The sequence below is a fragment of the Pan troglodytes genome, chromosome 11 (genome assembly GCF_028858775.2).
Source record: "Pan troglodytes isolate AG18354 chromosome 11, NHGRI_mPanTro3-v2.0_pri, whole genome shotgun sequence".
NCBI classification, from domain to species: Eukaryota; Metazoa; Chordata; class Mammalia; order Primates; family Hominidae; genus Pan; species Pan troglodytes.
In genome coordinates this window covers 81,956,513-81,981,052 of record NC_072409.2, presented here as the reverse complement: position 1 = coordinate 81,981,052, position 24,540 = coordinate 81,956,513, and the positions used below count along the sequence as shown (strand labels likewise).

The window sequence follows — 24,540 nt, the reverse complement described above, 5'->3', positions numbered from 1 at the left end:
AAAGAATGGTGGTTCCTTAAAAAAAAAAAATCAAAAACTAAATTACCATATGATCCAGCAATTCCAATTCTGGGTAGGCACCAAAAACAAATCTCAAAGCAGAGTCTCAAAGAGATGCTTGTACTTCCATGTTAAAAGTGCCATTATTGGCCGGGCACGGTCACTCACGCCTGTAATCCCAGCACTTTGGGAGGCCAAGGCGGGAGGACCACAAGGTCAGGAGATCGAGACCATCCTGGCTAACACAGTGAAACCCCGTCTCTACTAAAAATACAAAAAATTAGCCAGGCATAGTGGCGGGCGACTGTAGTCCCAGCTACTCAGGAGGCTGAGGCAGGAGAATGGCGTGAACCCGGGAGGTGGAGCTTGCAGTGAGCTGAGATCGTGCCACTGCGCTCCAGCCTGGGCGACAGAGCAAGACTCCGTCTCAAAATAAATAAATAAATAAAATTTAAAAATAAAAAATTAATTAATTAATTAAAAAGCACCATTATTCATAATAGCCAAAAAGTGGAAGATACCCAAGTGTCCATCAATAGATGAATGGATAAGCAAAATGTGACATATATACACAATGGAAAATTATTCAGCCTTAAGAAGGGAAGATACTCTAACACATGCTACCACATGGATGCACCTCAAAGACATTATGCTAAGTGAAATAAGCCAGTCAAAAAAGGACAAATAAGGCTAGGGTGCAGTGGCTCACACCTGTAATCCCAGTACTTTGGGAGGAGGAGGCAGGTAGATTGATTACAAGGTCAGGAGTTAAAGACCAGCCTGGCCAACATGGTGAAACCCCGTCTCTACTAAAAATACAAAAATTAGCCAGGCATGGTGGCGCACACCTGTAATCCCAGCAACTCAGGAAGCTGAAGCAGGAGAATTGCTTGAACCCAAGAGGCGGAGGTTGCAGTGAGCCAAGGTAGTGTCACTGCACTCCAGCCTGGGCGACAGAGCAAAACTCTCAGAGCAAGGGGTAAAAAAAAACAGACAAATACTATATGACTCTACTTATACAAGTTACTTAGAAAAGTCAAATTCATAGAAACAAGTAGAATGGTAGTTACCAGAGGCTGGGGGTAGGGGAAGAATGGGGAGTTACTGTATCACAGGTATGGAGTTTCTGTATGGGAGGATACAAAGGTTCGGAAGATGGACGGCAGTGGTGGTTGCACGACAATGTAAATGTACTTAATGTCAGAGAACTGTATATGTAACAATGGTTACAATAAACTTTATGTTATGTACATTTTACTACACACACACACACGCACACACACACACACACGCACAGAAAAACATGTAGCAATGCCTTAAAAGTTAAATTTCCAAAATGGAATTCTCCACAGAGGAAATATACCCATCAATCAGAAACAAACTGTTTATGCAAACAATTCCACTCTTACGAAGCTCCTAGAACAAACAAAACAAAAACAAATGTGCAGCTGGTCGCGGTGGCTCATATCTGTAATCCTAACACTTTGGGAGGCTGAGGCAGGCAGATCACGAGGTCAGGAGTTCGAGACCAGCCTGACCAACATGGTGAAACCCCATCTCTACTAAAAATACAAAAATTAGCCAGGCATGGTGGCAGACGCCTGTAATCCCAGCTACTAGGGAGGCTGAAGCAGGATAATTGCTTGAACCTGGGAGGCGGAGGTTGCAGTGAGCCCACTGCACTCCAGCTTGGGTGACAGAGGGAGACTCCATTATTTAAAAAAAAAAAAAAAAAAAAAACACTAAGAGATAAACACACACATTAGTCTAGGCCTACACAGGGTCAGGATCATCAATACTACCGTCTTCCATCTCCACATCTGTCCCACTGGAAGGTCTTCAGCGCAATAACACATAGAACTATCATCTCCAATGATAACAATGCAGAGCCAATGATTTTTTTTTTTTGAGACAGAGTCTCACTCCATCACCTAGGCTGGAGTGCAACGAATAGTGCGATCTCGGCTCACTGCAACCTCCACCTTCTGGGTTCAAGCAATCCTCCTGTCTCAGCCTCCCGAATAACTGGGACCAGAGGCACGCGCCACCATGCCCGGCTAATTTTTGGTATTTTTAGTAGAGATGAGGTTTGGCCACGTTGGTCAGGCTGGTCTCAAACTCGTGGCCTCAGGTGATCCACCAGCCTTGGCCTCCCAAAGTGCTGAGATTACAGGTGTGTGCCACTGAGCCGGCCCAGAGCCAATGATTTTAACAATACATGGAACTCTGTTTCCTTTTTTTTTTTTTTTGAGACAGAGTCTGGCTCAGTCGCCCAAGCTGGAGTGCAGTGGCTTGATCTCTGCTCACCGCAAGCTCTGCTTCCTGGGTTCACGCCATTCTCCTGCCTCAGCCTCCAGAGTAGCTGGGACTACAGGCACCCGCCACCAAGCCCAGCTAATTTTTTTGTATTTTTTTAGTAGAGACGGGGTTTCACCGTGTTAGCCAGGATGGTCGCGATCTCCTGACCTCGTGATCCACCCGCCTCGGCCTCCCAAAGTGCTGAGATTACAGGACCCGGCCGGAATTCTGTTTTCTAGAACAGTCAGTTTTAGACACCCAAAAGCAAGCATTCCCATGATGTGGAAAGATATTCCACTATTTGTAAATCTTATACATTTCAGATTAATAAAATGACATTATAACATTTCTACATATTTTTGATCTGTGTATCATAAAATAAAATAGAGGAGACTAACCATAATTCATCATACTAATTCAGGTACCAAAGAAAATTATGTCCCTGAAACCTATTTTAGCCAGAAAAGGTCTGACAAGCATTTTTCTGTGTTAGCTGCACTAATATTAACTTATTTTTTCAACAGCTTCATTAACTGGCTTGCTAAAGGCCACAGACATATTATTGTACTGCCTTTTACATTATAATAACAACCAATTATCTAGAATTTCTCACAGCCTCAATACACTGGTTTAAAACTTTTTACTGCATTTGAATCTGCCTCTCCAGTCAGTATGAATACACATTTTGCATCCTTTTTCAGTTTAACAACTTTACAATTTTGTTGGTTTGGGTTTATCATTTTGGTTGTATTATAGAGAACAAGGTTAATTGTTTTGCCATGATTCCATTTATTTTTAAAGCATTCTCTCAGATATGAATAAAAGCATACGAACACACTGTTTTAAAACTGTGATGCATTTAAACAAATGTAAGGCATATCTGTATTTGAGAAAGAATCCATTTGATTTTTTTTTTTTTTTTTTTTTTGAGACGGAGGCTCGCTCCATCACCCAGGCTGGAGTGCAGTGATGTGATCTCAGCTCACTGCAACCTCCGTCTCCCGGGTTCAGGCGATTCTCCTGTCTCAGCCTCCCAAGCAGCTGGGACTACAGACGCCTGCCACCACGCCCGACTAATTTTTGTATTTTTAGTAGAGATGGGGTCTCAACTTGTTGGTCAGGCTGGTTTCGAACTCCGGACCTTGGGTGATCCAACCGCCTCAACCTCCCAAAGTGCTGCAATTACAGACATGAGCCACCGTGCCCGGCCCCATTGGATTATTTTTAAAATCACCTTCAGGCCAGGCACCGTAGCTCACGCCTGTAATCCCAACACTTTGGGAAGCCAAGGCAGACAGATCACCTGATGACAGGAGTTCAAGACCAGCCTGGCCAACATGGTGAAACCCTACCTGTATTAAAAATTCAAAAATTAGCCGGGCATGGTGGCGCACCTCTGTAATCCCAACTACTTAGGAGGCTGAGGCAGGAGAATCGCTTGAAGCCAGGAGGAGGAGGTTGCAGTGAGCTGAGATTGCACCACTGCACTCCAACCTGGGCAACAAGAGCGAGACACCATCTAAAAAAATAAAAATTAAAAAATCACCTTCAGCACTAATACTCTGCAATTCCATCTTAAGTATCTAAAGTGAAGCATCCAAGCTGGGCAAGGTGGCATGCACCTGTAGTCCCAGCTATTCAGGAGGCTGAGGCAGGAAGATCACTTAACCCACAGTTCAAATCCAGGCTAGGCAACACAGCAAGACCCTTTTTTTTTTTTTTTTTTTTTTAAGACACAGTCTGGCTCTGTTGCCCAGGCTGGAGTGCAGTGGCACAATCTCGGCCCAGCAACTTCTGCCTCCCAGGTTCAAGTGATTCTCCCACCTCAGCCTCCCAAGTAGCTGGGACTATAGGTATGTGCCACCGTGCCCAGCCGATTTTTTTTGTATTTTTAGTAGAGATGGGGTTTCACCATGTTGGCCAGGCTGGTCTTGAACTCCTGACCTCAAGTGATCCACCAGCCTCAGCTTCCAAAGTGCTGGGATTACAGGTGTGAGCCATGATGCCCAGCCACCTATCTCCTTAAATAAATACATTTTAAGAAAAGAATAAAACAGAATTAAGCATCTAATCAAAAGCTAACTTGTTGAGTGGTATTCCTACCATAAAACATTTTTAAGAAGTGAGTAGTTTACTCATAGATTTCCAGTTCTGTTGATTGGATTATCTGATCTTTTTCTCACTGTTTATTCTCAGTGACCCCATTTATGAAAATAATCGGCTGGGTGCAGTGGCTCACGCCTGTAATCCCAGCACTTTGGGAGGCCGAGGCAGGCAGATCACGAGGTCAGGAGATGGTGACCATCCTGGCTAATACAGTGAAACCCTGTCTCTACCAAAAATACAAAAAGTTAGCCAGGCATGGTGGCACGCGCCTGTAGTCCCAGCTACTCGGGAGGCTGAGGTAGAAGAATCGCTTGAACCCAGGAGGCAGAGGTTGCAGTGAGCTGAGATCGCACCACTCCACTCCAGGGAAACAGAGCAAGACTGTCTCAAAAAAAAAAAAAAAGAAAGAAAATAATCTAGGTGAAATAACAAAATGAGACTTTCTCCATACAGGAGTGCCATCTGGTGATAAAAATCTGCATGTACAGAAGGAATATACTTAACCCATATTCAATGTACATTAATTTTTTGATTTACAGAAAAATCACTTAATCTTTATAGCCTCACTACTATAACCAAACATTTTGATATAATGTACATGAATCCTCACTTGTCAAGGAAGAAAACCATAACTCTTTGTTATAATGCAAACTATTAAAATTTTACTGGTCCATGTTCACAGTATCAACATTAAGACTATATCTCCTTCCAATCATCAATTCTTAATATTCCATAATGAATATGTAATTAGCCTATAAATAATGACCCGGTTGCATGGCTAAACCAGAATAGTTGCTTTGTGAAACATAAAAACTACATGGCTTACTTTATTGTTTGGAAAAAGTTTTTCTCTTAATTAAGGTTTACTGCTCTGGGTTATATATTCATAAATTGTTACTACAAAGACTTCTAGCTTAAAAATAGCAAATACAGGCCGGGTGCAGTGGCTCACGCCTGTAATCCCAGCACTTTGGAGGCCAAGGCAGGTGGATCACGAGGTCAGGAGATCGAGGCCATCCTGGCTAATAAGGTGAAACCCCGTCTCTACTAAAAATACAAAAAAATTAGCCGGGCATGGTGGCACGCGCCTGTAGTCCCAGCTACCCAGGAGGCTGACGCAGGAGAATCGCTTGAACCTGGGAGGCGGAGTCTGCAGGGAGCCGAGATGGCGCCATTGCACTCCAGTCCGGGTGACAGAGCAAGACTCCGTCTCAAAAAAAAATAAAAATAAAAATAGCAAATACAAGGATGGGCGCGGTGACACACGCCTGTAATCCCAGCATTTTGGGAGGCCGAGCCGGCTGGATCACCTGAGGTCGGGAGTTCAAGACCAGCCTGACCATCTCTACTAAAAATACAAAATTAGCCGGGCGTGGGGGCACATGCCCATAATCCCAGCTACTCAGGAGGCTGAGGCAGGAGAATCGCTTGAACCCGGGAGGCAGAGGTTGCGGTGAGCCAAAATTGCGCCATTGCACTCCAGCCTGGGAAACAACAGCAAAACTCTGTCTCAAAAAAAAAAAAATAGCAAATACATTCTTTGAAAAATAAAAATAATTATAAGGGCCTCAGGACATCCAAGAATGCATGCTTAAATAAATTCAGATTAACTTGTCTTCTGTCAGTTGTGCCTCTCCACACTATCACTGAAATGTTATAATACCTAATTCTCTAGTCATAAAAAGTCTTAATATTAAAGATGTCCAGCAAAAAAATTTCCAGAGATGAAACAGGTTTCGCAGAACAATCACAGGGGATGGGGGATGTGACTGAAATCTTCTGGAAAAACAGGTCAGAAAATAACTTTAACAGGATGCATGATTCAACAGACAAATTTTCCCGTATTAATTTTACATAAAACTTCTGATAAAGCCAGGCGCGGTGGCTAATGCCTGTCATCTCAGCACTTTGGGAGGCTGAGGCAGGTGGATCACTTGCGGTCAGGAGTTCCAGACCAGCCTGGCAAACATGGCGAAACCCTGTCTCTACTAAAACTACAAAAATTAGCTGGGTGTGGTGGCGTGAGCCTGTAATCCCAGCTATTTGGGAGGCTAAGGCAGGAGAATCACTTGAACCCGAGAGGCGGAGGTTGCAGTGAACCGAGATCATGCCACTACACTCCAATCTGGGCGACAGAGCAAGACTCTGTCTCCCCCAAAAAAAAAAACTTCTGATAATTGTGAATCCATTAAATCAAGGTAAAAGCGTAAGTTACCAAAATATTCTTCAAGACCCTTAAAAATTGTTACCACCACTGAACTGTAAAAATGACTAAGACATGGAAACTAGACCGTAAAAATCAACACCTTCAACTAACATACTGTTAGGAAGAACTTCTATGTCCTCCTTTTCTGGGAAATGGAGCTGTGTGTAGTAAATAGGAATGCTTCTACAACAAGTACCCAGTTGCCAGACCATAGGAATTCAGTGTACACTTGTGTTCCATCATCTATCACTTTCCACTCCCAAGAGTTCTACTACACTGGAACAGGTTCCAAGAGAATTCTCAGAATAGAAACAGACAAGAGCAAAAGATTCTAAAAATAATCCAGTAGAAACTCAAACATACATATCTCAAGTTCTTGAGGGGCAGGAAGCACCAGGTTTACTTCAATCTGTCCAACCAAATTTTGAAACCCGTATTTATCTCACCTCAAAGTGAATTAAAGATGTGATAGATTTTAACACAGGTAAAGAACTGCTGCTACATTTTTAACTTCTTTAGAAACAAAATCAGCAAAATATAATATAAAGCTTCCTATTAACAATTAAAGTGAAAAAACTGTCTAAACCTAATGAGGAAAGAAAGTCTCCGGCCGAATAAACCAACCTGATAAAACTACAAAGATATTCTCTATGAAAGGAATAGTTTTGGAAAAAAGTTTTAACTGCCTAAGAAGTTTTGTTTCCGTTTTTGTTTTCTTTTTCATAGACATACGATCTTCCCATATTTGCCTAGGCTGGTCTCAAACTCCTGGGCTCAGGTGATCCTCCCACCTTGGCCTCCCAAAGAACTAGGATTACAGGCCTGAGCTACCATGCCCGGCTTAACTGCTGTTTTTTTCAAGGACCTTTCTGAAGATAAGATACCTCAGTGAAACAGCCGCATTTTCAAGTGATCTCAGTTTAGACTTAACTGAAAATGGTTGACTTAACAACCACCAACATTTCTGTTAAAGCTTACATAAGCACAAATTCATCTAACTTTAAGGCATACAAAAAACACGGTCGGGTAAAAACTTTTCTAAAAACCATGTAATATACCCTAAACGAAAAGCAAGGACACATTTTATCATTCTGAAAAGTTACAGAACACTTGCTGACAACATACTGAGAAGAGGGAAGATTTCAACAGCCATTTAATAAAAGTTCGAACAGTTAATTAAATCCCAAACTACATACGTACACTGCATGTATTTAAGACAGCATCACAAAGCATTGATTGGAAGATAGTTCTAAAACCAGGATGTTGACACACTTGTGCAAAGTATCTCAGCTACTACATCAAATAAATTTACGTTTCAGGAACAGAAAAACTAATGTTTTTTTCAAACCAAATATAATTCAGATGACATGAATTACATAATGGGCTAAGGGTTCAACTACTAAAAACAGGATACACAATTTATGTTAAAGAAGCAAGTCTTCATCAAGAATGTCCAGAGATGCTGTTCACTGAGTCATAAGACCAGTGGTGCAGGGTCTATCTTAGACTGGCAAGGATGGGTCTCAGGTCCTTCATCTATATATGTCCACTCATTCCCAAAATCTAAAACCAATGGCAATGACAATACTAGCAGAAAGCACATACCATTCACTATGTGCCAGACACCATTCTAAGCACTTTATATGTACAGTATTAAGTCACTAATCTTTCCAACACTCTAGAGTATACATTACTTTACTCCCATTTTACAGAGAGGAAACTAAGATACACAGAGAATCACAGCTAGTAAGTGGTGAAGGCAGTATTCAAACCCAGGACATTTGGCTCTACAGTGTGTGCACTTAACTATTATGCTATGTTGTAAGGCTAACTGTTCAGTCACAGATAAATAATAGTTCCCAATTCAGCTTCCTCTTCTATACAACAGCATAACTATTGTTGGCATCACCTGCAAAGCTTGTGCCTAATGACAAAGATCTGGTCTAGACCAGATCTCACCTAGCTTCTCAGCCTTTCAGATACCCATATGTTCTATACTGGTATATTTCTGTGACCACTACTATTATTTTTGTTTAATTTCTAATCTGTGTTCCCGCATTTTCTACTAAGAAAACAGTCAATATTCTCAACCTTCTCTGCAGAGGAAATTCATTTATTCATACCTGCAGAAGACAAAATTAGCTCAGATTAAGAATCTGAGGCCAAGGCCAGGTACAGTGGCTCACACCTGTAATCCCGGCACTTTGGGAGGCTGAGGCGGGAGGATTACTTGAGGTCAGGAGTTTGAGATGAGCCTGGCCAACATGGTGAAACCCTATCCTACTAAAAATACAAAAATAAGCCAGGTGTGGTGGCGCATGCCTGTAATCCCAGCTAATCGGGAGGCTGAGGCAGGAGAATCCACTTCAATTTATTTATTAAAAAATAAACAAAAGAATCTGGCCTGGCATAGTGGCTCATGCCTGTAACTCCAACAGTCTGGGAGGCCAAGAGGGGGAGGATCGCCTGAGCCCAGGAGTTTAAAACCAGCCTGGGCAACACAGTGAGACCCCATTTCTATTATTTAAAAAAGAAAAAAATAGGCCAGGCACGGTGGCTCACGCCTGTAATCCCAGCACTCTGGGAGGTCAAGAGATCGAGACCATCCTGGCTAACACGGTGAAACCCCATCTCTACTAAAAATACAAAAAAAAAAATTAGCCGGGGGTGGTGGCGGGTACCTGTAGCCCCAGCTACTCAGGAGACCGAGGCAGGAGAATGGTGTGAACCTGGGAGGCAAGAGCTTGCAGCAAGCCGAGATTGCACCACTGCACTCCAGGCTGGGCGACAGAGCAAGACTCCGTCTCAAAAAAAAAAAAAAAAAAAGAAAAGAATCTCAACTAAATTAGGAGGCCCAGAACAGCCACCAAGACAAAGTCTACACCCATAATCGAGGAGAGAACAAGGTATCTAGGGTGCCAAGAAACTCAACTATGAGATCCAATTCCATGCAGCTCAACTGCTTGTACCCTGCATGCCAGGAGCTGAACAAGCTGATACTTTTATTCTCTGCAGCTGTTAAGGGCAGGGTCAGGCCTCTAGCAGCTGATGGACAAGGTTGAACTCCCCTACACCCACACTTCGCTGACAGAAGAATCACAAAGTTATCTGCTGTTCCATGGATATAACCTGCCCATGGAAATGATGAGTGCTGGTGAACTCAAACACTATAGGACATCAAAATTTATTTGATATCATCACAATTCTCTTTCAGGTTACCTAAGGCCACGAAGGGAATTAATTGCCCATAGCTGTTTGCACACATCTGTCCTATTCCTATCCTGCTAATTCAGCTGTAAACCCTGTCTTATTTATTTATTTATTTATTTATTTATTTTGAGACGGAGTTTCACTGTTGTCACCCAGGCTGGAGTGCAGTGGCGCAACATTGGCTCACTGCAACCTCTGCCTCTTGGGTTCAAGCGATTAGCCTGCCTCAGCCTCCCAAGTAGCTGGGATTACAGGCACCCGCCACCACGCCCGGCTAATTTTTTGTATTTTTGGTAGAGATGGGGTTCACCATGTTGGCCAGGCTGGTCTCAAACTCCTGACCTTAAGTGATCTGCCTGCCTCAGGCTCTTAAAGTGCTGGGATTACAGACGTGAGCCACTGCGACCAGCCTTAAACCTTGTCTTTTGCCCAGCAGGTAACCAGGACTCTTCACCCTGGAATCTCTTGAAAAGCATGTAATTATTCATAACCAGTCTTCACCACTACTTATAACAGTTCTCTCTCTCCTACAAAAAGGAAAATAAAAAAGCAAAAAAGCCTATACTATAAAGCAGGGATCCCCAATCCCCAACTCCCAGGCTGCAGACTGGGGTAATTAGGAACTGGGCCGCACAGCAGGAGGTGAGCAAACCCGGGCAGCGTGGCAAGTCCTCCTCTATACAATAAATTTTTTTTTAATTAGCCACGCTTGGTGGCGCACACCTGGAATCCCACCCATTCAGGAGGTTGAGGTGGGAGGAATCCTTGAGCTTAGGAGATCAAGGCTGCAGTGTGCTATGATCATGTCACCGCACTCCAGACTGGGCAATAGAGTAAGACCACATCTCCTAAAAAATAAAAAAAAATTAAAAAAACTCTTAACAGTTCCTAAAGAAATTAAACAGTTATGATAAAGACCAAGCAATCCTACTCCTGGGTATGCACCCAAGAGAACTGAAAACACGTTCACCTAAAAATGTGTACATAGGGCCAGGCGTAGTGGCTCAGACCTGTAATCCCAGCACTTTGGGAGGCTGAGGAGGGTGGATCACCAGAAGGTCAGGAGTTTGAGACCAGCCTGGCCAACATGGTGAAACCTCGTCTCTACTAAAAATATAAAAAATTAGCTGGATGTGGTGGCGGGTACCTATAATCCCAGCTACTCGGGAGGCTGAGGCAGGAGAATTGCTTGAACCCAGGAGGCGGAGGTTGCAATGAGCCAAGATTATGCCACGGCACTCCAGCCTGGACAACAAGAGCAAAACTTCTCAAAAAAAAAAAAGAAAATGTATACATAGGCCAGGCCCAGTGGTTCACACCTGTAATCCCAATACTTTGGGAGGCCATGGTGGCAGGACCACTTGAGCTCAGGAGTTCGAGACCAGCCTGGGCAGCATAGCAAGACCTTGTCTCTATTTAAAAAAATAAAAAGAAGAAGAAGAAGGAAGAAATGCGGCCAGGCACGGTGGCTCACACCTGTAAACCCAGCACTTTGGGAGGCCAAGGCAGGTGGATCATGAGATCAGGAGTTCGAGATCAGCCTGGCCAACATGGTGAAACCCCATCTCTACTAAAAATACAAAAATTAGGCCGCTGTGGTGGGGGCACCTGTAATCCCAGCTACTCGGGAGGCTGAGGCAAGAGAACTGCTTGAACCCGAGAGGCAGAGGTTGCAGTGAGCTGAGATTGCGCCACTGCACTCCAGCCTGGGTGACAGAGCAAGACTCCATCTCGAAAAAAAAAAAAAAAAGAAAGAAATACATACATAGGCCAGGCACGGTGGCTCACGCCTGTAATCCCAGCACTTTGAGAGGCTGTGGCAGGAGAGCAGTGTGGGGCCAGGAGTTCAAGACCAGCCTGGGCAACATAGAGAGACCCTGTCTCTATAAAAAAGTTTAAAAATCAGCCAGGTGAGCTGGGCGCAGTGGCTCACGCCTGTAATCCCAGCACTTTGGGAGGCTGAGGCGGGCAGATCACGGGGTCAGGAGATCGAGACCACCCTGGCTAACACGGTGATACCCCATCTCTACTAAAAATACAAAAACAAAATTAGCCAGGCGTGGTGGCGGGCACCTGTAGTCCCAGCTACTTGGGAGGCTGAGGCAGGAGAATGGCATGAACCCGGAAGGCGGAGGTTGCAGTGAGCCGAGATCGCGCCACTGCACTCCAGCCTGGGCGACAGAGCCAGACTCCATCTCAAAAACAAACAAACAAACAAAAAAACTGGCCCGGTATGATAGAGCACACCTGTGGTCCCAGCTACTCAGAAGGCTGAAATGGGAGGATCACTTGAGCCTGGGAGGTCAAGGCTGCAGTATGCCGTGATCACGCCAGTGCACTCCTAGTACAGTGCCCAAGAGATGAGTGAGACCCTGTTTCAAAAATAAAATAAGGGGCCAGGCACGGTGGCTCACGCCTGTAATCCCAGCACTTTGGGAGGCCCGGGCGCATGGATCACGAGGTCAGGTGATCGAGACCATCCTGACTAACATGGTGAAACCCCGTCTCTACTAAAAGTATTTTTTAAAAATTAGCTGGGCATAGTGGCGGGCGCCTGTAGTCCCAACAACCCAGAAGGCTGAGGCAGGAGAATGGCATGAACCCAGGAGGCAGAGCTTGCAGTGAGCCAAGATCGCACCACTGCACTCCAACCTGGGCGACAGAGCAAGACTCATCTCAAAAAAATTAAACTAAAAATAAAAATAAAAATAAAATAAGGGCTAGGCACTGTAGCTCCTGCCTATAATCCCAACATTTTGGGAGGCCAAGGCAGGCGGATCACCTGAGGTCAGGGTTTCAAGACTAGCCTGGCAAGGTGGGAGTCAGGAGTTTGAGACCAGCCTGGCCAAATGGTAAAACCCTCTCTCTACTAAACATACAAAACTTAGCCGGGCGTGGTGGCACGGACCTGTAATCCTACTACTCGGGAGGCTGAGGCAGAGGAATCGCTTGAACCCAGGAAGCGGAGGTTGCAGTGAGTTGAGATCGCACTACTGCACTCCAGCCTGTGCTACAAGAGCAAAACTCAGTCTCAAAAAAAAAAAAAAAAAAAAAAAGGCCAGCTTGGCCAACGTGGCAAAACCCCATCTCTACTGAAAATACAAAAATTAGCCAGGCGTGGTGGCATGTGTCTGTAATCTTGGCTCACTGCAACCTCTACTCCCAGGTTCAAGCTATTCTCCTGCCTTGGCCTCCTGAGTAGCTGGGATTACAGATGCCCACCACCACGCCTGGCTAATTTTTGTATTTTTAGTAGAGACAGGTTTCGACATGTTGGCCAGGCTGGTCTCGAACTCCTGACCTCAGGTGATCCACCCACCTCGGCCTCCCAAAGTGCTGGGATTACAGGCATGAGCCACCGCGCCCGGCCTTAACTTGCTTTCCTAAGTAAATTCAAGCGATTATCCTGCCTCAGCCTCCCAGTAGCTGGGATCACAGGTATGTACCACCATGCCCAGCTAATTTTTGAATGTATGAGGCTGAGGCTTCACTGAGCTGAGATCACACCACTGCACTCTGGCCTGGGCAACACAGCAAGACCCTGTTCCAAACCAAAAAAAAAAGAAAGAAAAAGAAAGAAAAAAAGAGGATCTATTTCCTATGTATTAACAAAAAGTGCTAATAGGCCAGGTGTCGTGGTTCATGCCCGTAATCTCAACACCTTGGGAAGCCAAGGAGGGAGGACTTCTTGAGCCCAGGAGTTTGAGACCAGCCTCGGTAACATAGCAAGACCTCCTCATCTCTACTAAAAAATACATTTAAAAATTAGCCAGGTATGGTGGCGCATGCCTGTGGTCCCACCTCCTTGGGAGGCTGAGGCAGGAGGATTGCTTGATCCCAGGATTTCGAGGCTACAGTGAGCTATGATCAGCCTGGGCAACACAGCATGACCCTATAGCACCAAAAAATTTAAAAAGTGCTAATAAGTTGCCAACTTAACATCCTCATCCATGTCAAATTCTATCCCTAAACGTAGCTAAACACGGCTCTCTCGCCAACCATGTTCAGCTGCAGGAATCCCCATCTATCCTCTCTTGAAAGGATGAAAGTAAGAACAAATTAAGTCATAGATTTAATACCAACAACACAATAACCTTGGTCTGTGATAAAGACTCAGGCATATTTCTGTCTTTATACACTCACACTCCCTCTGCCCTGAGTCTCCAGCTCTGCATCCACCAAAGTAAGATTAACTTCCCACTAGTTACTCTGTCCCAAGGCTTCACAGGAAAGGGGATAAAGGAGGAAAACCACCTTCCCCCTTTGGCCAGTCAGAAGGAAGGAAGATATCAAAATATAGGCTAATCTACCTCAGCTTTCTTAGGGATACAAGTTCAATAAAACAATTTTTCTTCTACTACAGTCATGATGACCACAACCAGTCACAGAGATTAAGAATCTTTGTTTCTTAGGCTGGGTGTGGTGGCTCATGCCTGTAATTCCAGCACTTTGGGAGGCCGAGGCAGGCGGATCACTTGAGGTCCGGAGTTTGAGATCAGCCTGGCCAACATGTCAAAACCCTATCTTTACAAACAATACAAAAATTAGCTGGGCGTGGTTGCACGCACCTGTAATCTCAGCTAGTCCAGAGGCTGGGGCACGAGAATCACTTGAACCTGGGAGGCAGAGGTTGCAGTGAGCCGCCACTGTACTCTGGCCTGGGCAACAGAGCAAGACCCTGTCTCCAAAAAAAAAAAAATATATATCAACATCTTTGCTTCTTGATACTCTAAGCCACAATGTTTAACTCTTGCTTCTTATTTTCAAGAACAGAAAAACCATGACAGTACTCAACACACAGTACAACTACTATGGAAAACAATTTGGAGGTTCTGGAAAAAACTAAAAATTGAGCTACCATATGATCCAGCAATCTCACTGCTGGGTATATACCCAAAATAAGGGAAATCAGTATATTGAAGAAATATCTGCATTCCTGTTTGTTGCAGCACTGTTTACAATAGCTAAGATTTGGAAGTAACCTAAGTGTCTATCAACAGGTGAATAGATAAAACATGGTATTTATACACAACAGACTACTACTTAGCCATAAAAAAGAATGAGATCCTGTCATTTGAAACAACATGGATAGAACCGGAGATCATTATGTTAAGTGAAATAACCCAAGAACAGAAAGACAAACATCACATGTTCTCACTTAGTTGTGGGAACTAAAAATCAAAACAATTGAACTCATAATCACAGACAGTAGAAGGATGGAGTACCAGAGGCTAGGAAGGGTAGTGGGGGACTTGGGGGAGGTAGGGATGGTTATTGAGTACAAAAATAATAAGACCCACTATTTGATAGCACAATAGGGTAACTATAGTCAATAACTTAATTGTATACTTTTTTTTTTTCTCCTGAGACAGGGTCTGACTCTTTCGCCCAGGCTGGAGCGCAGTGGTGCAATCTCGGTTCCCTGCAACCTCTGCCTCCTGCGCTCAAGAGATTCTCCCACCTCAACCTCCCAAGCAGCTGCGACTACAGTCAAGCATCAAATCAATTCTTTTTTTTTTTTTTTAAACAGAGTTTCACTCTGTTGCCCAGGCTGGAGTGCAGTGGCATGATCTCAGCTCACTGCAACCTCTGCCTCCCAGGTTCAAGCAATTCTCCTGTCTCAGCCTCCCAAGTAGCTGAGATTACAGGCACCCGCCACCATGCCTGGCTAATTTTTGCATTTTTAGTAGAGACGGGGTTTTGTCATGTTGGCCAAGCTGTTCTTGAACTCCTGACCTCAGGTGATCCACCTGCTTCAGCCTCCCAAAGTCCTAGGATTACAGGCATGACCCACCACGCCCGGCTTCAAATCAATTCTTAATGAAGACCAGATGACCTAAAATAATAGTTCTCATTATTCACATCTCTGCATGAACTATTTCAACATTTGGCACTCAAATGTCACAAATTCACAAATTATTTCACAAGTGATTTATAAAAGTTCAACATACCTATTAAGTCATTTTGAGACAGTTACATCGTCTCTAGGTTTTATTACAAGCCTAAAATATAAATACTGATTTAATACTTCAGAAGTTTTTCATTATAGTTCTTCAACTTTCCTCATGAATCCAGGATATCAAGTCCTGGTTTTTCTTTTTTTAGTAAAAGTATATTGCTTTTATTTTACTGACATCCTTATTACTTAATCACTCATGCCAAAAGCAACTTTCTTAAAAATGTCTGTTACCTAAAGAATGTATCTATCAAAACAAAGTCATGCCATCCATTTAAACATTAACACACCTGCCACATAAGTATCTGGTCCAGTTTTAATCCAAATACAAAATTCCTGAATAAAGAAAACACTACACTAATGAGAAATACCCCACATCCTTATATGTCTAAAGAACCACTCAACTGGCTGGGCACAGTGGCTCACGCCTGTAATCCCAGCACTTTGGGAGGCAGAGGCGGGCGGATCACGAGGTCAGGAGATCAAGACCATCCTGGCTAACATGGTGAAACCCTGTTTCTACTAAAAATACAAAAATTAGCCAGGTGTAGTGGCATGAGCCTATAGTCCCAGCTACTGGAGAGGCTGAGGGAGGAGAATTGCTTCAACCTTGGAGGCGGAGGTTGCAGTGAGTCAAGATCACGCCACTGCACTCCAGCCTGGGAAACAGCGAGACTCCATCTCAAAAAAAAAAACAAAAACAAAAAACGAATCGCTCAACTGTTCTCTACATCCGGATTACTCTCGAAAACAAAGGCTCAGAAAAATTACCTTCCAAGCACTCCTGAAACTTCATGTTCCATCTTGTAAGCAACAACTACATAAACTGTATTTCACAAAATGAATACATTCACTGCCTCCATTTCCTCACTAAACATCTCCTTAACCTTCTTTATTCTGGTTTCCATCACCCTATCACTCTAACAGTAGGAAAAATGCTACTCCCTAGGTCACCACTGGTCTCCTAATTGTCAAATCTTTCTTCTGTTCTCATTCTTTCATCTGTCTCTGTCATTCAAAACATTTCATACGGCTAGGCGCGGTGGCTCACGCCTGTAATCCCAGCACTTTGGGAGGCCGAGGCGGGCGGATCACCTGAGGTCAGGAGTTCAAGACCAGCCTGGCCAACATGGTGGAACCCCATCTCTACAAAAGTACAAAAATTAGCCGGGCATGATGGCGGGTGCCTGTAATCCCAACTACTTGGGAGGCTGAGGTGGGAGAACAGCTTGAACCTGGGAGGTGGAGGTTGCAGTGAGCCGAGATCGCGCCACTGCACTCCAGTCTGGGTGACAGAGCAAGACTCCATCTAAAAAAAAAAATATATATATATATATATATATATAAAGATTAGCCAGGTGTGTGGTGGCACGTGCCTGTAATTCCAACTACTCAGAGGAGGCTGAGGCACAAGAATCACTTGAACCTGGGAGGCAGAAGTTGCAGTGAGTCGAGATCGTGCCACTGTACTCCAGCCTGGGATATAAAGCGAGACTCCATCTCAAAAATAAAGAAAGAAACAAACAAACACTATCAACAAAAACTGTCAACTTCTGTTCACAAACCATCAACTCCTCAATAAAATGCAAACTGTTTATTCCTTCCAATCCCTACACTTGGTCAAACCAGCCTTGGTATTCTCCTAAATTGTCCTTGCCTTTTTGCCTTCACGTTCCACAGGCATGTTTACTCAAGGACATACTGCACATTCTCTCTTTTTTTTTTGAGTGGGGGAAATCGCTTGAGCCCAGGTAGGTTAAGGCTGCAGTGAGCCTGATCGCATCACTGCATTCCTGAGTGACAGAGTAAGACCCTGTCTCAAACAAAATAGAACAAAGCAAAATAACAGCAAATTCTAATAAAACTAAACTCTGAATACAACATTTAAAGTGTTTTAACAATTTAATTGTAACTTCTGGAATTTGATACTTTTTTTTTTTTTTTTGAGACGGAGTTTCACTCTTGTTGCCCAGGCTGGAGTACAATGGCATCTCGGCTCACTGCAACCTCCGCCTCCCAGGTTCAAATGATTCTCCTCCTCCTCAGTCTCCCAAGTAGCTGGGATTACAGGTACCCACCGCCATGCCCGGATAATTTTTTATAATTTTAGTAGAGATGGGGTTTCTCCATGTTGGTCAGGATGGTCTCAAACTCCCGACCTCAGGTGATCTGCCCGTCTCGGCCTCCCAAAGTGCTAGGATTACAGGCGTGAGCCACCATGCCCAGCCTTGATACTTGATTCTATAGGAAGAATCTAAGAAAACTAAGGCTCAGCCTCCCCAGCTCAAGGAATCCTTGCCAAATACTCAAGCTCAATTCAACAATGCTTTTCTCTGTCACAGCCAGCAGTACCCTGGAATCCTATACACACATTTAAACTGTGTGTGTCTGCTCACCAACATGTAAGCAACTGAAGATCAGGAACCTACATTATTCATCTGTATTCTAGCATCTAACATTGTTGACAACTGGCAGCAATAAATATTCGTTCAAGTGAACACCTATAGAGTAGCATATACCATTTGCGCAGGGAGAACCATCATTCAGGCCTAATCTGCAGTAATGTAAACTTAGCATTCACAGAAATAACAGAGAATATACTACCTTAAGTTTTTCTCGATTTTTTTTTTTTTCTTTAGACAAGGTCTCATTCTGTCTGCCCAGGCTGGAGCACAGTGGTGTGATCTCAGGTAACTCACTGACCTCTGCCTCCCCTCCAGGGTTCCAGCAATTCTCCCGCCTCAGCCTCCCAAGTAGGTGGGACTATAGGCATGTGCCACCACACCCAGCTATTTTTTTTTATTTTTTTTTTTTTTTTTTTGAGAGAGTCTCGCTCTATCACCCAGGCTGGAGTGCAGTGGCACAATCTCGGCTCGCTGCAACCTCCGACTTCTGGGATCAAGCGATTCTCCTGCCTCGGCCTCCGGATTAGCTGAGATTACAGAGGCGTGCCACCATGCCTGGCTAATTTTTTGTATTTTTAATAGAGATGGGGTTTCACCGTTTTAGCCAGGATGGTCTTGATCTCCTGAACTCGTGATCCGCCGGCCTCGGCCCCCCAAAGTGCTGGGATTACAGGCGTGAGCCACCGCGCCCAGCCCACACCCAGCTAATTTTTGTATTTTTTGGTAGAGGTAGGGTTTCACCATGTTGGCCAGGCTGGTCTCAAACGCCTGACCTCAAGTGATCCACTTGCCTTGGTCTCCCAAAGAGTTGGGATTACAGGAGAGAGCCACTGTGCCCAGCCCATATACTACCTTAAGTTTTTACTAATGTAATTGTTGCCTCACTCCCACAAATCAAAGGAAACTTTCATCAGTGTTTCAAAACTTAGGGTTGGCATAGCAGTCATGGAATACATATTTTTAGACTTTCCAAAAGCCCCAAAAAGTTACATTTTATCCTACAATAAATTAGCAATTTACTTAGCACTGATGAAAATTACCTGAACTAAGTAACAGCAGTAGTTATTTCTTATCAGATGACCTGACTGGCAATTGTATCTGATAAATAATTGAGAAAATAATCATCTGAGAAAAAGATTATCATTCAGTAGTGTACTTCAGTCACAATATGTAAATACACAAACCCTGACTGGATGGGAAAAGAGGCTATAAAAATACTTCAGTGACAATATGTAAATACAGAAACCCTGACTGGATGGGAAAGAGGCTATAAAAATACATTTTGTGGGCCTACAGCAGCTGCTCACGCCTATAATCCCAACACTTTGGGAGGCTGAGGTGAGCACTTGAACCCAGAAGTTGAAGACCAGCCTGTGCAATATGATGAAACCCTGTCTCTACAAAAAAAAAAAAAAAAAAAAAAATTAGCTAGGCACAGTGGCACAAATCTGTAGTCCCAGGTACCCAAGAGGCTAAGGTGGATCATCTGAGCACGGGGAGTTCAAGGCTGCAGTGAGCTAGGATTGCACCACTGCACTCCAGCCTGGGTGACAGAGTGAGACCTTATCTCAAAAAAAGAAAAAAAAAAAGGTCGGGCACGGTGGCTCCTGCCTGTAATCCCAGCACTTTGAGAGGCTGAGGTGGGAAGATCATGAGGTCAGGAGTTCAAGACCAGCCTGGCCAACATAGTGAAACTCTGTCTCTATTAAAAATACATGCCTCCCCTCTCCCCACGGTCTCCCTCTGATGCCAAGCCAAAGCTGGACTGTACTGCCGCCATCTCGGCTCACTGCAACCTCCCTGCCTGATTCTCCTGCCTCAGCCTGCCAAGTGCCTGGGATTGCAGGCACGCGCCGCCACACCTGACTGGTTTTCGTATTTTTTTGGTGGAGACGGGGTTTCGCTGTGTTGGCCGGGCTGGTCTCCAGCTGCTAACCGCGAGTGATCTGCCAGCCTAGGCCTCCTGAGGTGCCGGGATTGCAGACAGAGTCTCATTAACTCAGTGCTCAATGTTGCCCAGGCTGGAGTGCAGTGGCGTGATCTCGGCTCGCTACAACCTCCACCTCCCAGCCGCCTGCCTTGGCCTCCCAAAGTGCCGAGATTGTAGCCTCTGCCTGGCCACCACCCCGTCTGGGAAGTGAGGAGCGTCTCTGCCTGGCCGCCCATCATCTGGGATGTGAGGAGCCCCTCTGCCCTGCTGCCCAGACTGGGAAGTGAGGAGCGCCTCTTCCTGGCCGCCATCCCGTCTAGGAAGTGAGGAGCGTCTCTGCCCGGCCGCCCATCGTCTGAGATGTGGGGAGCGCCTCTGCCCCGCCACCCCGTCTGGGATGTGGGGAGCGCCTCTGCCCCGCCACCCCATCTGGGATGTGAGGAGCGCCTCTGCCCGACCGCGACCCCGTCTGGGAGTTGAGGAGCGTCTCTGCCTGGCCGACCCGTCTGAGAAGTGAGGAGCCCCTCTGCCCAGCAGCCGCCCCATCTGGGAAGTGAGGAGCCCCTCCGCCCGGCAGCCACCCCGTCTGGGAAGTGAGGAGCGTCTCCGCCCGGCAGCCGGCCCGTCCAGGAGGTGGGGGGCAGCCCCCACCCAGCCAGCTGCCCCGTCCGGGAGGGAGGTGGGGGGCAGCCCCCGCCCGGCCAGCCGCCCCGTTGGGGAGGTGGGGGGCACCTCCGCCTGGCCACCGCCCCATCCGGGAGGTGGGGGGGCGCCTCTGCCCGGCCACCCCTTCTGGGAAGTGAGGAGCCCCTCTGCCCGGCCACCACCTCATCTGGGAGGTGTACCCAACAGCTCATTGAGAACGGGCCATGATGACGATGGCGGTTTTGTCGAATAGAAAAGGGGGAAATGTGGGGAAAAGATAGAGAAATCAGATTGTTGCTGTGTCTGTGTAGAAAGAAGTAGACATAGGAGACTCCATTTTGTTCTGTACTAAGAAAAATTCTTCTGCCTTGGGATGCTGTTAATCTATAACCTTACCCCCAACCCCGTGCTCTCTGAAACATGTGCTGTGTCCACTCAGGGTTAAATGGATAAAGGGCGGTGCAAGATGTGCTTTGTTAAACAGATGCTTGAAGGCAGTTAAGAGTCATCACCACTCCCTAATCTCAAGTACCCAGGGACACGAACACTGCAGATAAACAAGTGAACAAGGGTCTCTGGTTTTCCTAGGCAGAGGTCCCTGCGGCCTTCCGCAGTGTTCATCTGCTGACCTTCCCTCCACTATTGTCCTATGACCCTGCCAAATCCCCCTCTGCGAGAAACACCCAAGAATGATCAATAAATACTAAAAAAAAAAAAAAAAAAAAATACAAGCCGCACACGGTGGCTCACGTCTGTAATCCCAACACTTTGGGAGGCCGAGGCGGGCGATCACCTGAGGTCGGGAGTTCAAGACCAGCCTGATGAACATGAAGAAACCCCGCCTCTACTAAAAGTACAAAATTAGCCGGGCATGGTGGCACATGCCTGTAATCCCAGCTACTTGGGAGGCTGAGGCAGGAGAATCACTTGAACCCAGGAGGCGGAGGTTGCGTTGAGCCAAGATCACGCCATTGCACACTAGCCTGGGCGACAAGAGCTAGACTCCGTCTCACACACACAAAAAAAAATTAGCCAGGTGTGGTGGCACGTGCCTGTAGTCCCAGCTACTAGGGAGGCTGGGGCAGAAGAATCCCTTAAACTCGGGAGGCGGAGGTTGCAGTGAGCCGAGCCCACGCCATTGCACTCCAGCCTGGGTGACAGAATGAGACTCTGTCTCAAAAAAAAAAAAAAGCAAAAGGGACAGAAAACAAACACACAGGCCAGCCAACTAGAAGACTAAATATAATGGCAGACATATATCCAAAATATCTGTAATTACAACAGATATGAATGGTCTCCATGCTCTAGTTAAAGAGGTTAGCTGATGGCTCACTCCTACAATCCCAGCACTTTGTGAGGGTGAGGTGGGAAGATCACTTGAGCCCAGGAGTTCACGACCAGCCCAGCCAACATAGCGATACACTCTAATTAATTAAAAAGAAGTTAGCAAGTTGCTAACTTAAAGCAAAATCCAGCTATGTGGCGTTCATGAAAGATATATCTAGAACATCCCACTACAATTGGCTAAAACTAAAAAGGCAACATAAAATGTTGGCAAGGATGTAGAACTCTTAAACCACTCAGTCTTTGAGAATGAATTCCCAATTCTTAGGGCATCCACTGTGTGTATAAGCTGAACTTTTTCCAGACACCTAGAATGAAATTCATTATGTACCATCCTTGACAGATTTGAGAAAATAGTCACTCAACTTTCTGTGTTCTGTGGTTCAGCTGACAAGCCTGAGAACAACTGTGCAACATGTGGAAAACACTTTAGCATTACTTAGTAAAGTTACACATACCCTACATACAAACCAAAAATTCCACTCTCAGTTATGTAGTCTTGAGAAAATGGACTTTGTTTGTTGTGGGCAGGGTGGCAAATGTCCACATGAGGACAAGTACAATTGGTAATCTCAAAAAACTGGAAATGAGACAAGTATCCATCAACAATGAAATAGACAACATATGGCACATCCTTACAATGTAACCTCATACTACTATAAGAAATCAACGGGCCGGGCGCGATGGCTAACACCTGTAATCCCGGCACTTTGGGAGGCCGAGGTGGGCAGATCGCTGGAGGTCAGGAGTTCGAGACCAGCCTGCCCAACATTGTGAAACCACAGCTCTACTAAAAATGCAAAAAAAAAAAAAAAGTAGCCAGGCATGGTGGTGCCTGCCTGTAATCCCAGCTACTTGGGAGGCTGAGGCAGGAGAATTGCTTGAACCCAGGAGGCAGAGGTTGTAGTGAGCCAAGATCGCACCATTGCACTCTAGCCTGGGCAACAAGAGCAAACTCCATCTCAAAAAAAAAACAAAAAAAAAAACAAGAGTCCATGACCAGCCTGGCCAACATGGTGAAACCCCGTCTCTACTAAGAATACAAAAATTAGCTGAGCATGGTGGCAGGTGTCTGTAATCCCAGCTACTCGGGAGGCCGAGGCAGGAGAATTGCTTGAACCCAGGAGGCAGAGGCTGCAGTGAGCTGAGAAGCCGAGATCGTGCCACTGGCATTCCAGCCTGGGCAAAAGAGCAAGACTCCGTCTTATAAAACAAAACAAAGAAAAAAGAAATCTACATGGGGGCTGGGTGCAGTGGCTCATGACTGTAATACCAGAACTTTGGGAGGCCGAAGCAGGCAGATCACCTGAGGTCAAGAGTTCGAGACCAGCCTGGCTAACACAAGGAAACCCCGTCTCTACCAAAAAATACAAAAATTAGCCAGGCATGGTGGCGGGCACCTGTAGTCCCAGCTATTTGGGAGGCTGAGGAAGGAGAATCGCTTGAACCCGGGAGGTGAATGTTGCAGTGAGCCAAGATCAAGCCACTGTACTCCAGCCTGAGCAACAGACTGAGACCCTATCTCAAAAAAAAAGAAATCAACATGGATAAATCTCAAGCATGTAAGAGTGAAAGAATCAAGCATCAGAAGAATCATACAATTCTTACATTGAGAATAAGACTGAAAATGGGCACTATTAAACCATATGTTGCTTATGGATATACATATAAGGTAAAATTATTGTAAAAAAGTAACAGTAGGCTGGGGCGGTGGCTCATGCCTGTAATCCCAGCACTTTGGGAGCTCAGGTGGGCGGATCATGAGGTCAGGAGTTTGAGACCAGCCTGGCCAACACAGTGAAACCCCATCTCTACCAAAAATACAAAAAATTAGCCAGGCGTGGTGGCGGGCACCTATAATCCGAGCTACTCGGGAGATGGAGGCTGGAGATTCGCTTGAACTTGGGAGGTGGAGGTTGCAGTGAGCTGAGATCGGGCCACTACACTTCAGCCCAGGCGATAGTGCAAGACTCCGTCTCAAAAAAAAAAAGGAACAGTAGAACCTGCAGAGTGACTCATACCCATAATCCCAGGACTCTGGGAGGCCAAGCAGGAGGATCACTTGAGTCCAGGAGTTCAAGACCACCCTGGGCAACATAGCTAGACCTTGTCTCTATTTTAAAACAACAACACAAACGAATAGTAAACCTATAATGTAGGGTAATGGTTACCTCAAGGAAAGCGAAAAGAAATGCCTTGGGAGCTGGCATACACAGGAGACTTCCAGGTAGCAGTAATGTCCTATTTCTTGGTTGTTCATTTTACTTTTTTTTTTAATTTTACATATGGGGCCAGGCATTAAGCTCACACCTGTAATCTCAGCACTTTAGTAGGCCAAGGCAAGAAGATCACTTTAGCCTAAGAGACCAGCCTGGGCAACATAGCAAGACTTCTCTCTACAAAAAGAAAAATTAGCTGAGCATGGTGATGCATCCCTGTG

The 24,540-nt window shown here is 45.3% G+C and overlaps 1 protein-coding gene across 50 annotated transcripts in view; it reads right to left on the bottom strand.

Moving 5' to 3' along the window:
* The window catches only part of UBAP2 (ubiquitin associated protein 2), a 130,365-nt gene that overhangs the window by 99,168 nt on the left and 6,657 nt on the right, over positions 1-24,540 (bottom strand). For 4 of the 50 annotated variants that reach the window (XM_063788659.1, XM_009456463.5, XM_063788658.1 and 1 more), the window contains exons 2-3: positions 14,389-14,498; positions 10,544-10,668 (exon numbers count right to left, since the gene is read on the bottom strand). The exons of 43 other annotated variants lie outside the window; for them this stretch is intronic. In XM_063788659.1, coding sequence (XP_063644729.1) covers positions 10,544-10,559 — 16 coding nt within the window. In that variant the 5' untranslated portion in view covers positions 10,560-10,668; positions 14,389-14,498. The remainder of the gene's footprint in view (positions 1-10,543; positions 10,669-14,388; positions 14,499-24,540) is intronic. 3 more of the 50 variants (XM_063788675.1, XM_063788661.1, XM_054658762.2) reach the window with 1 other exon arrangement.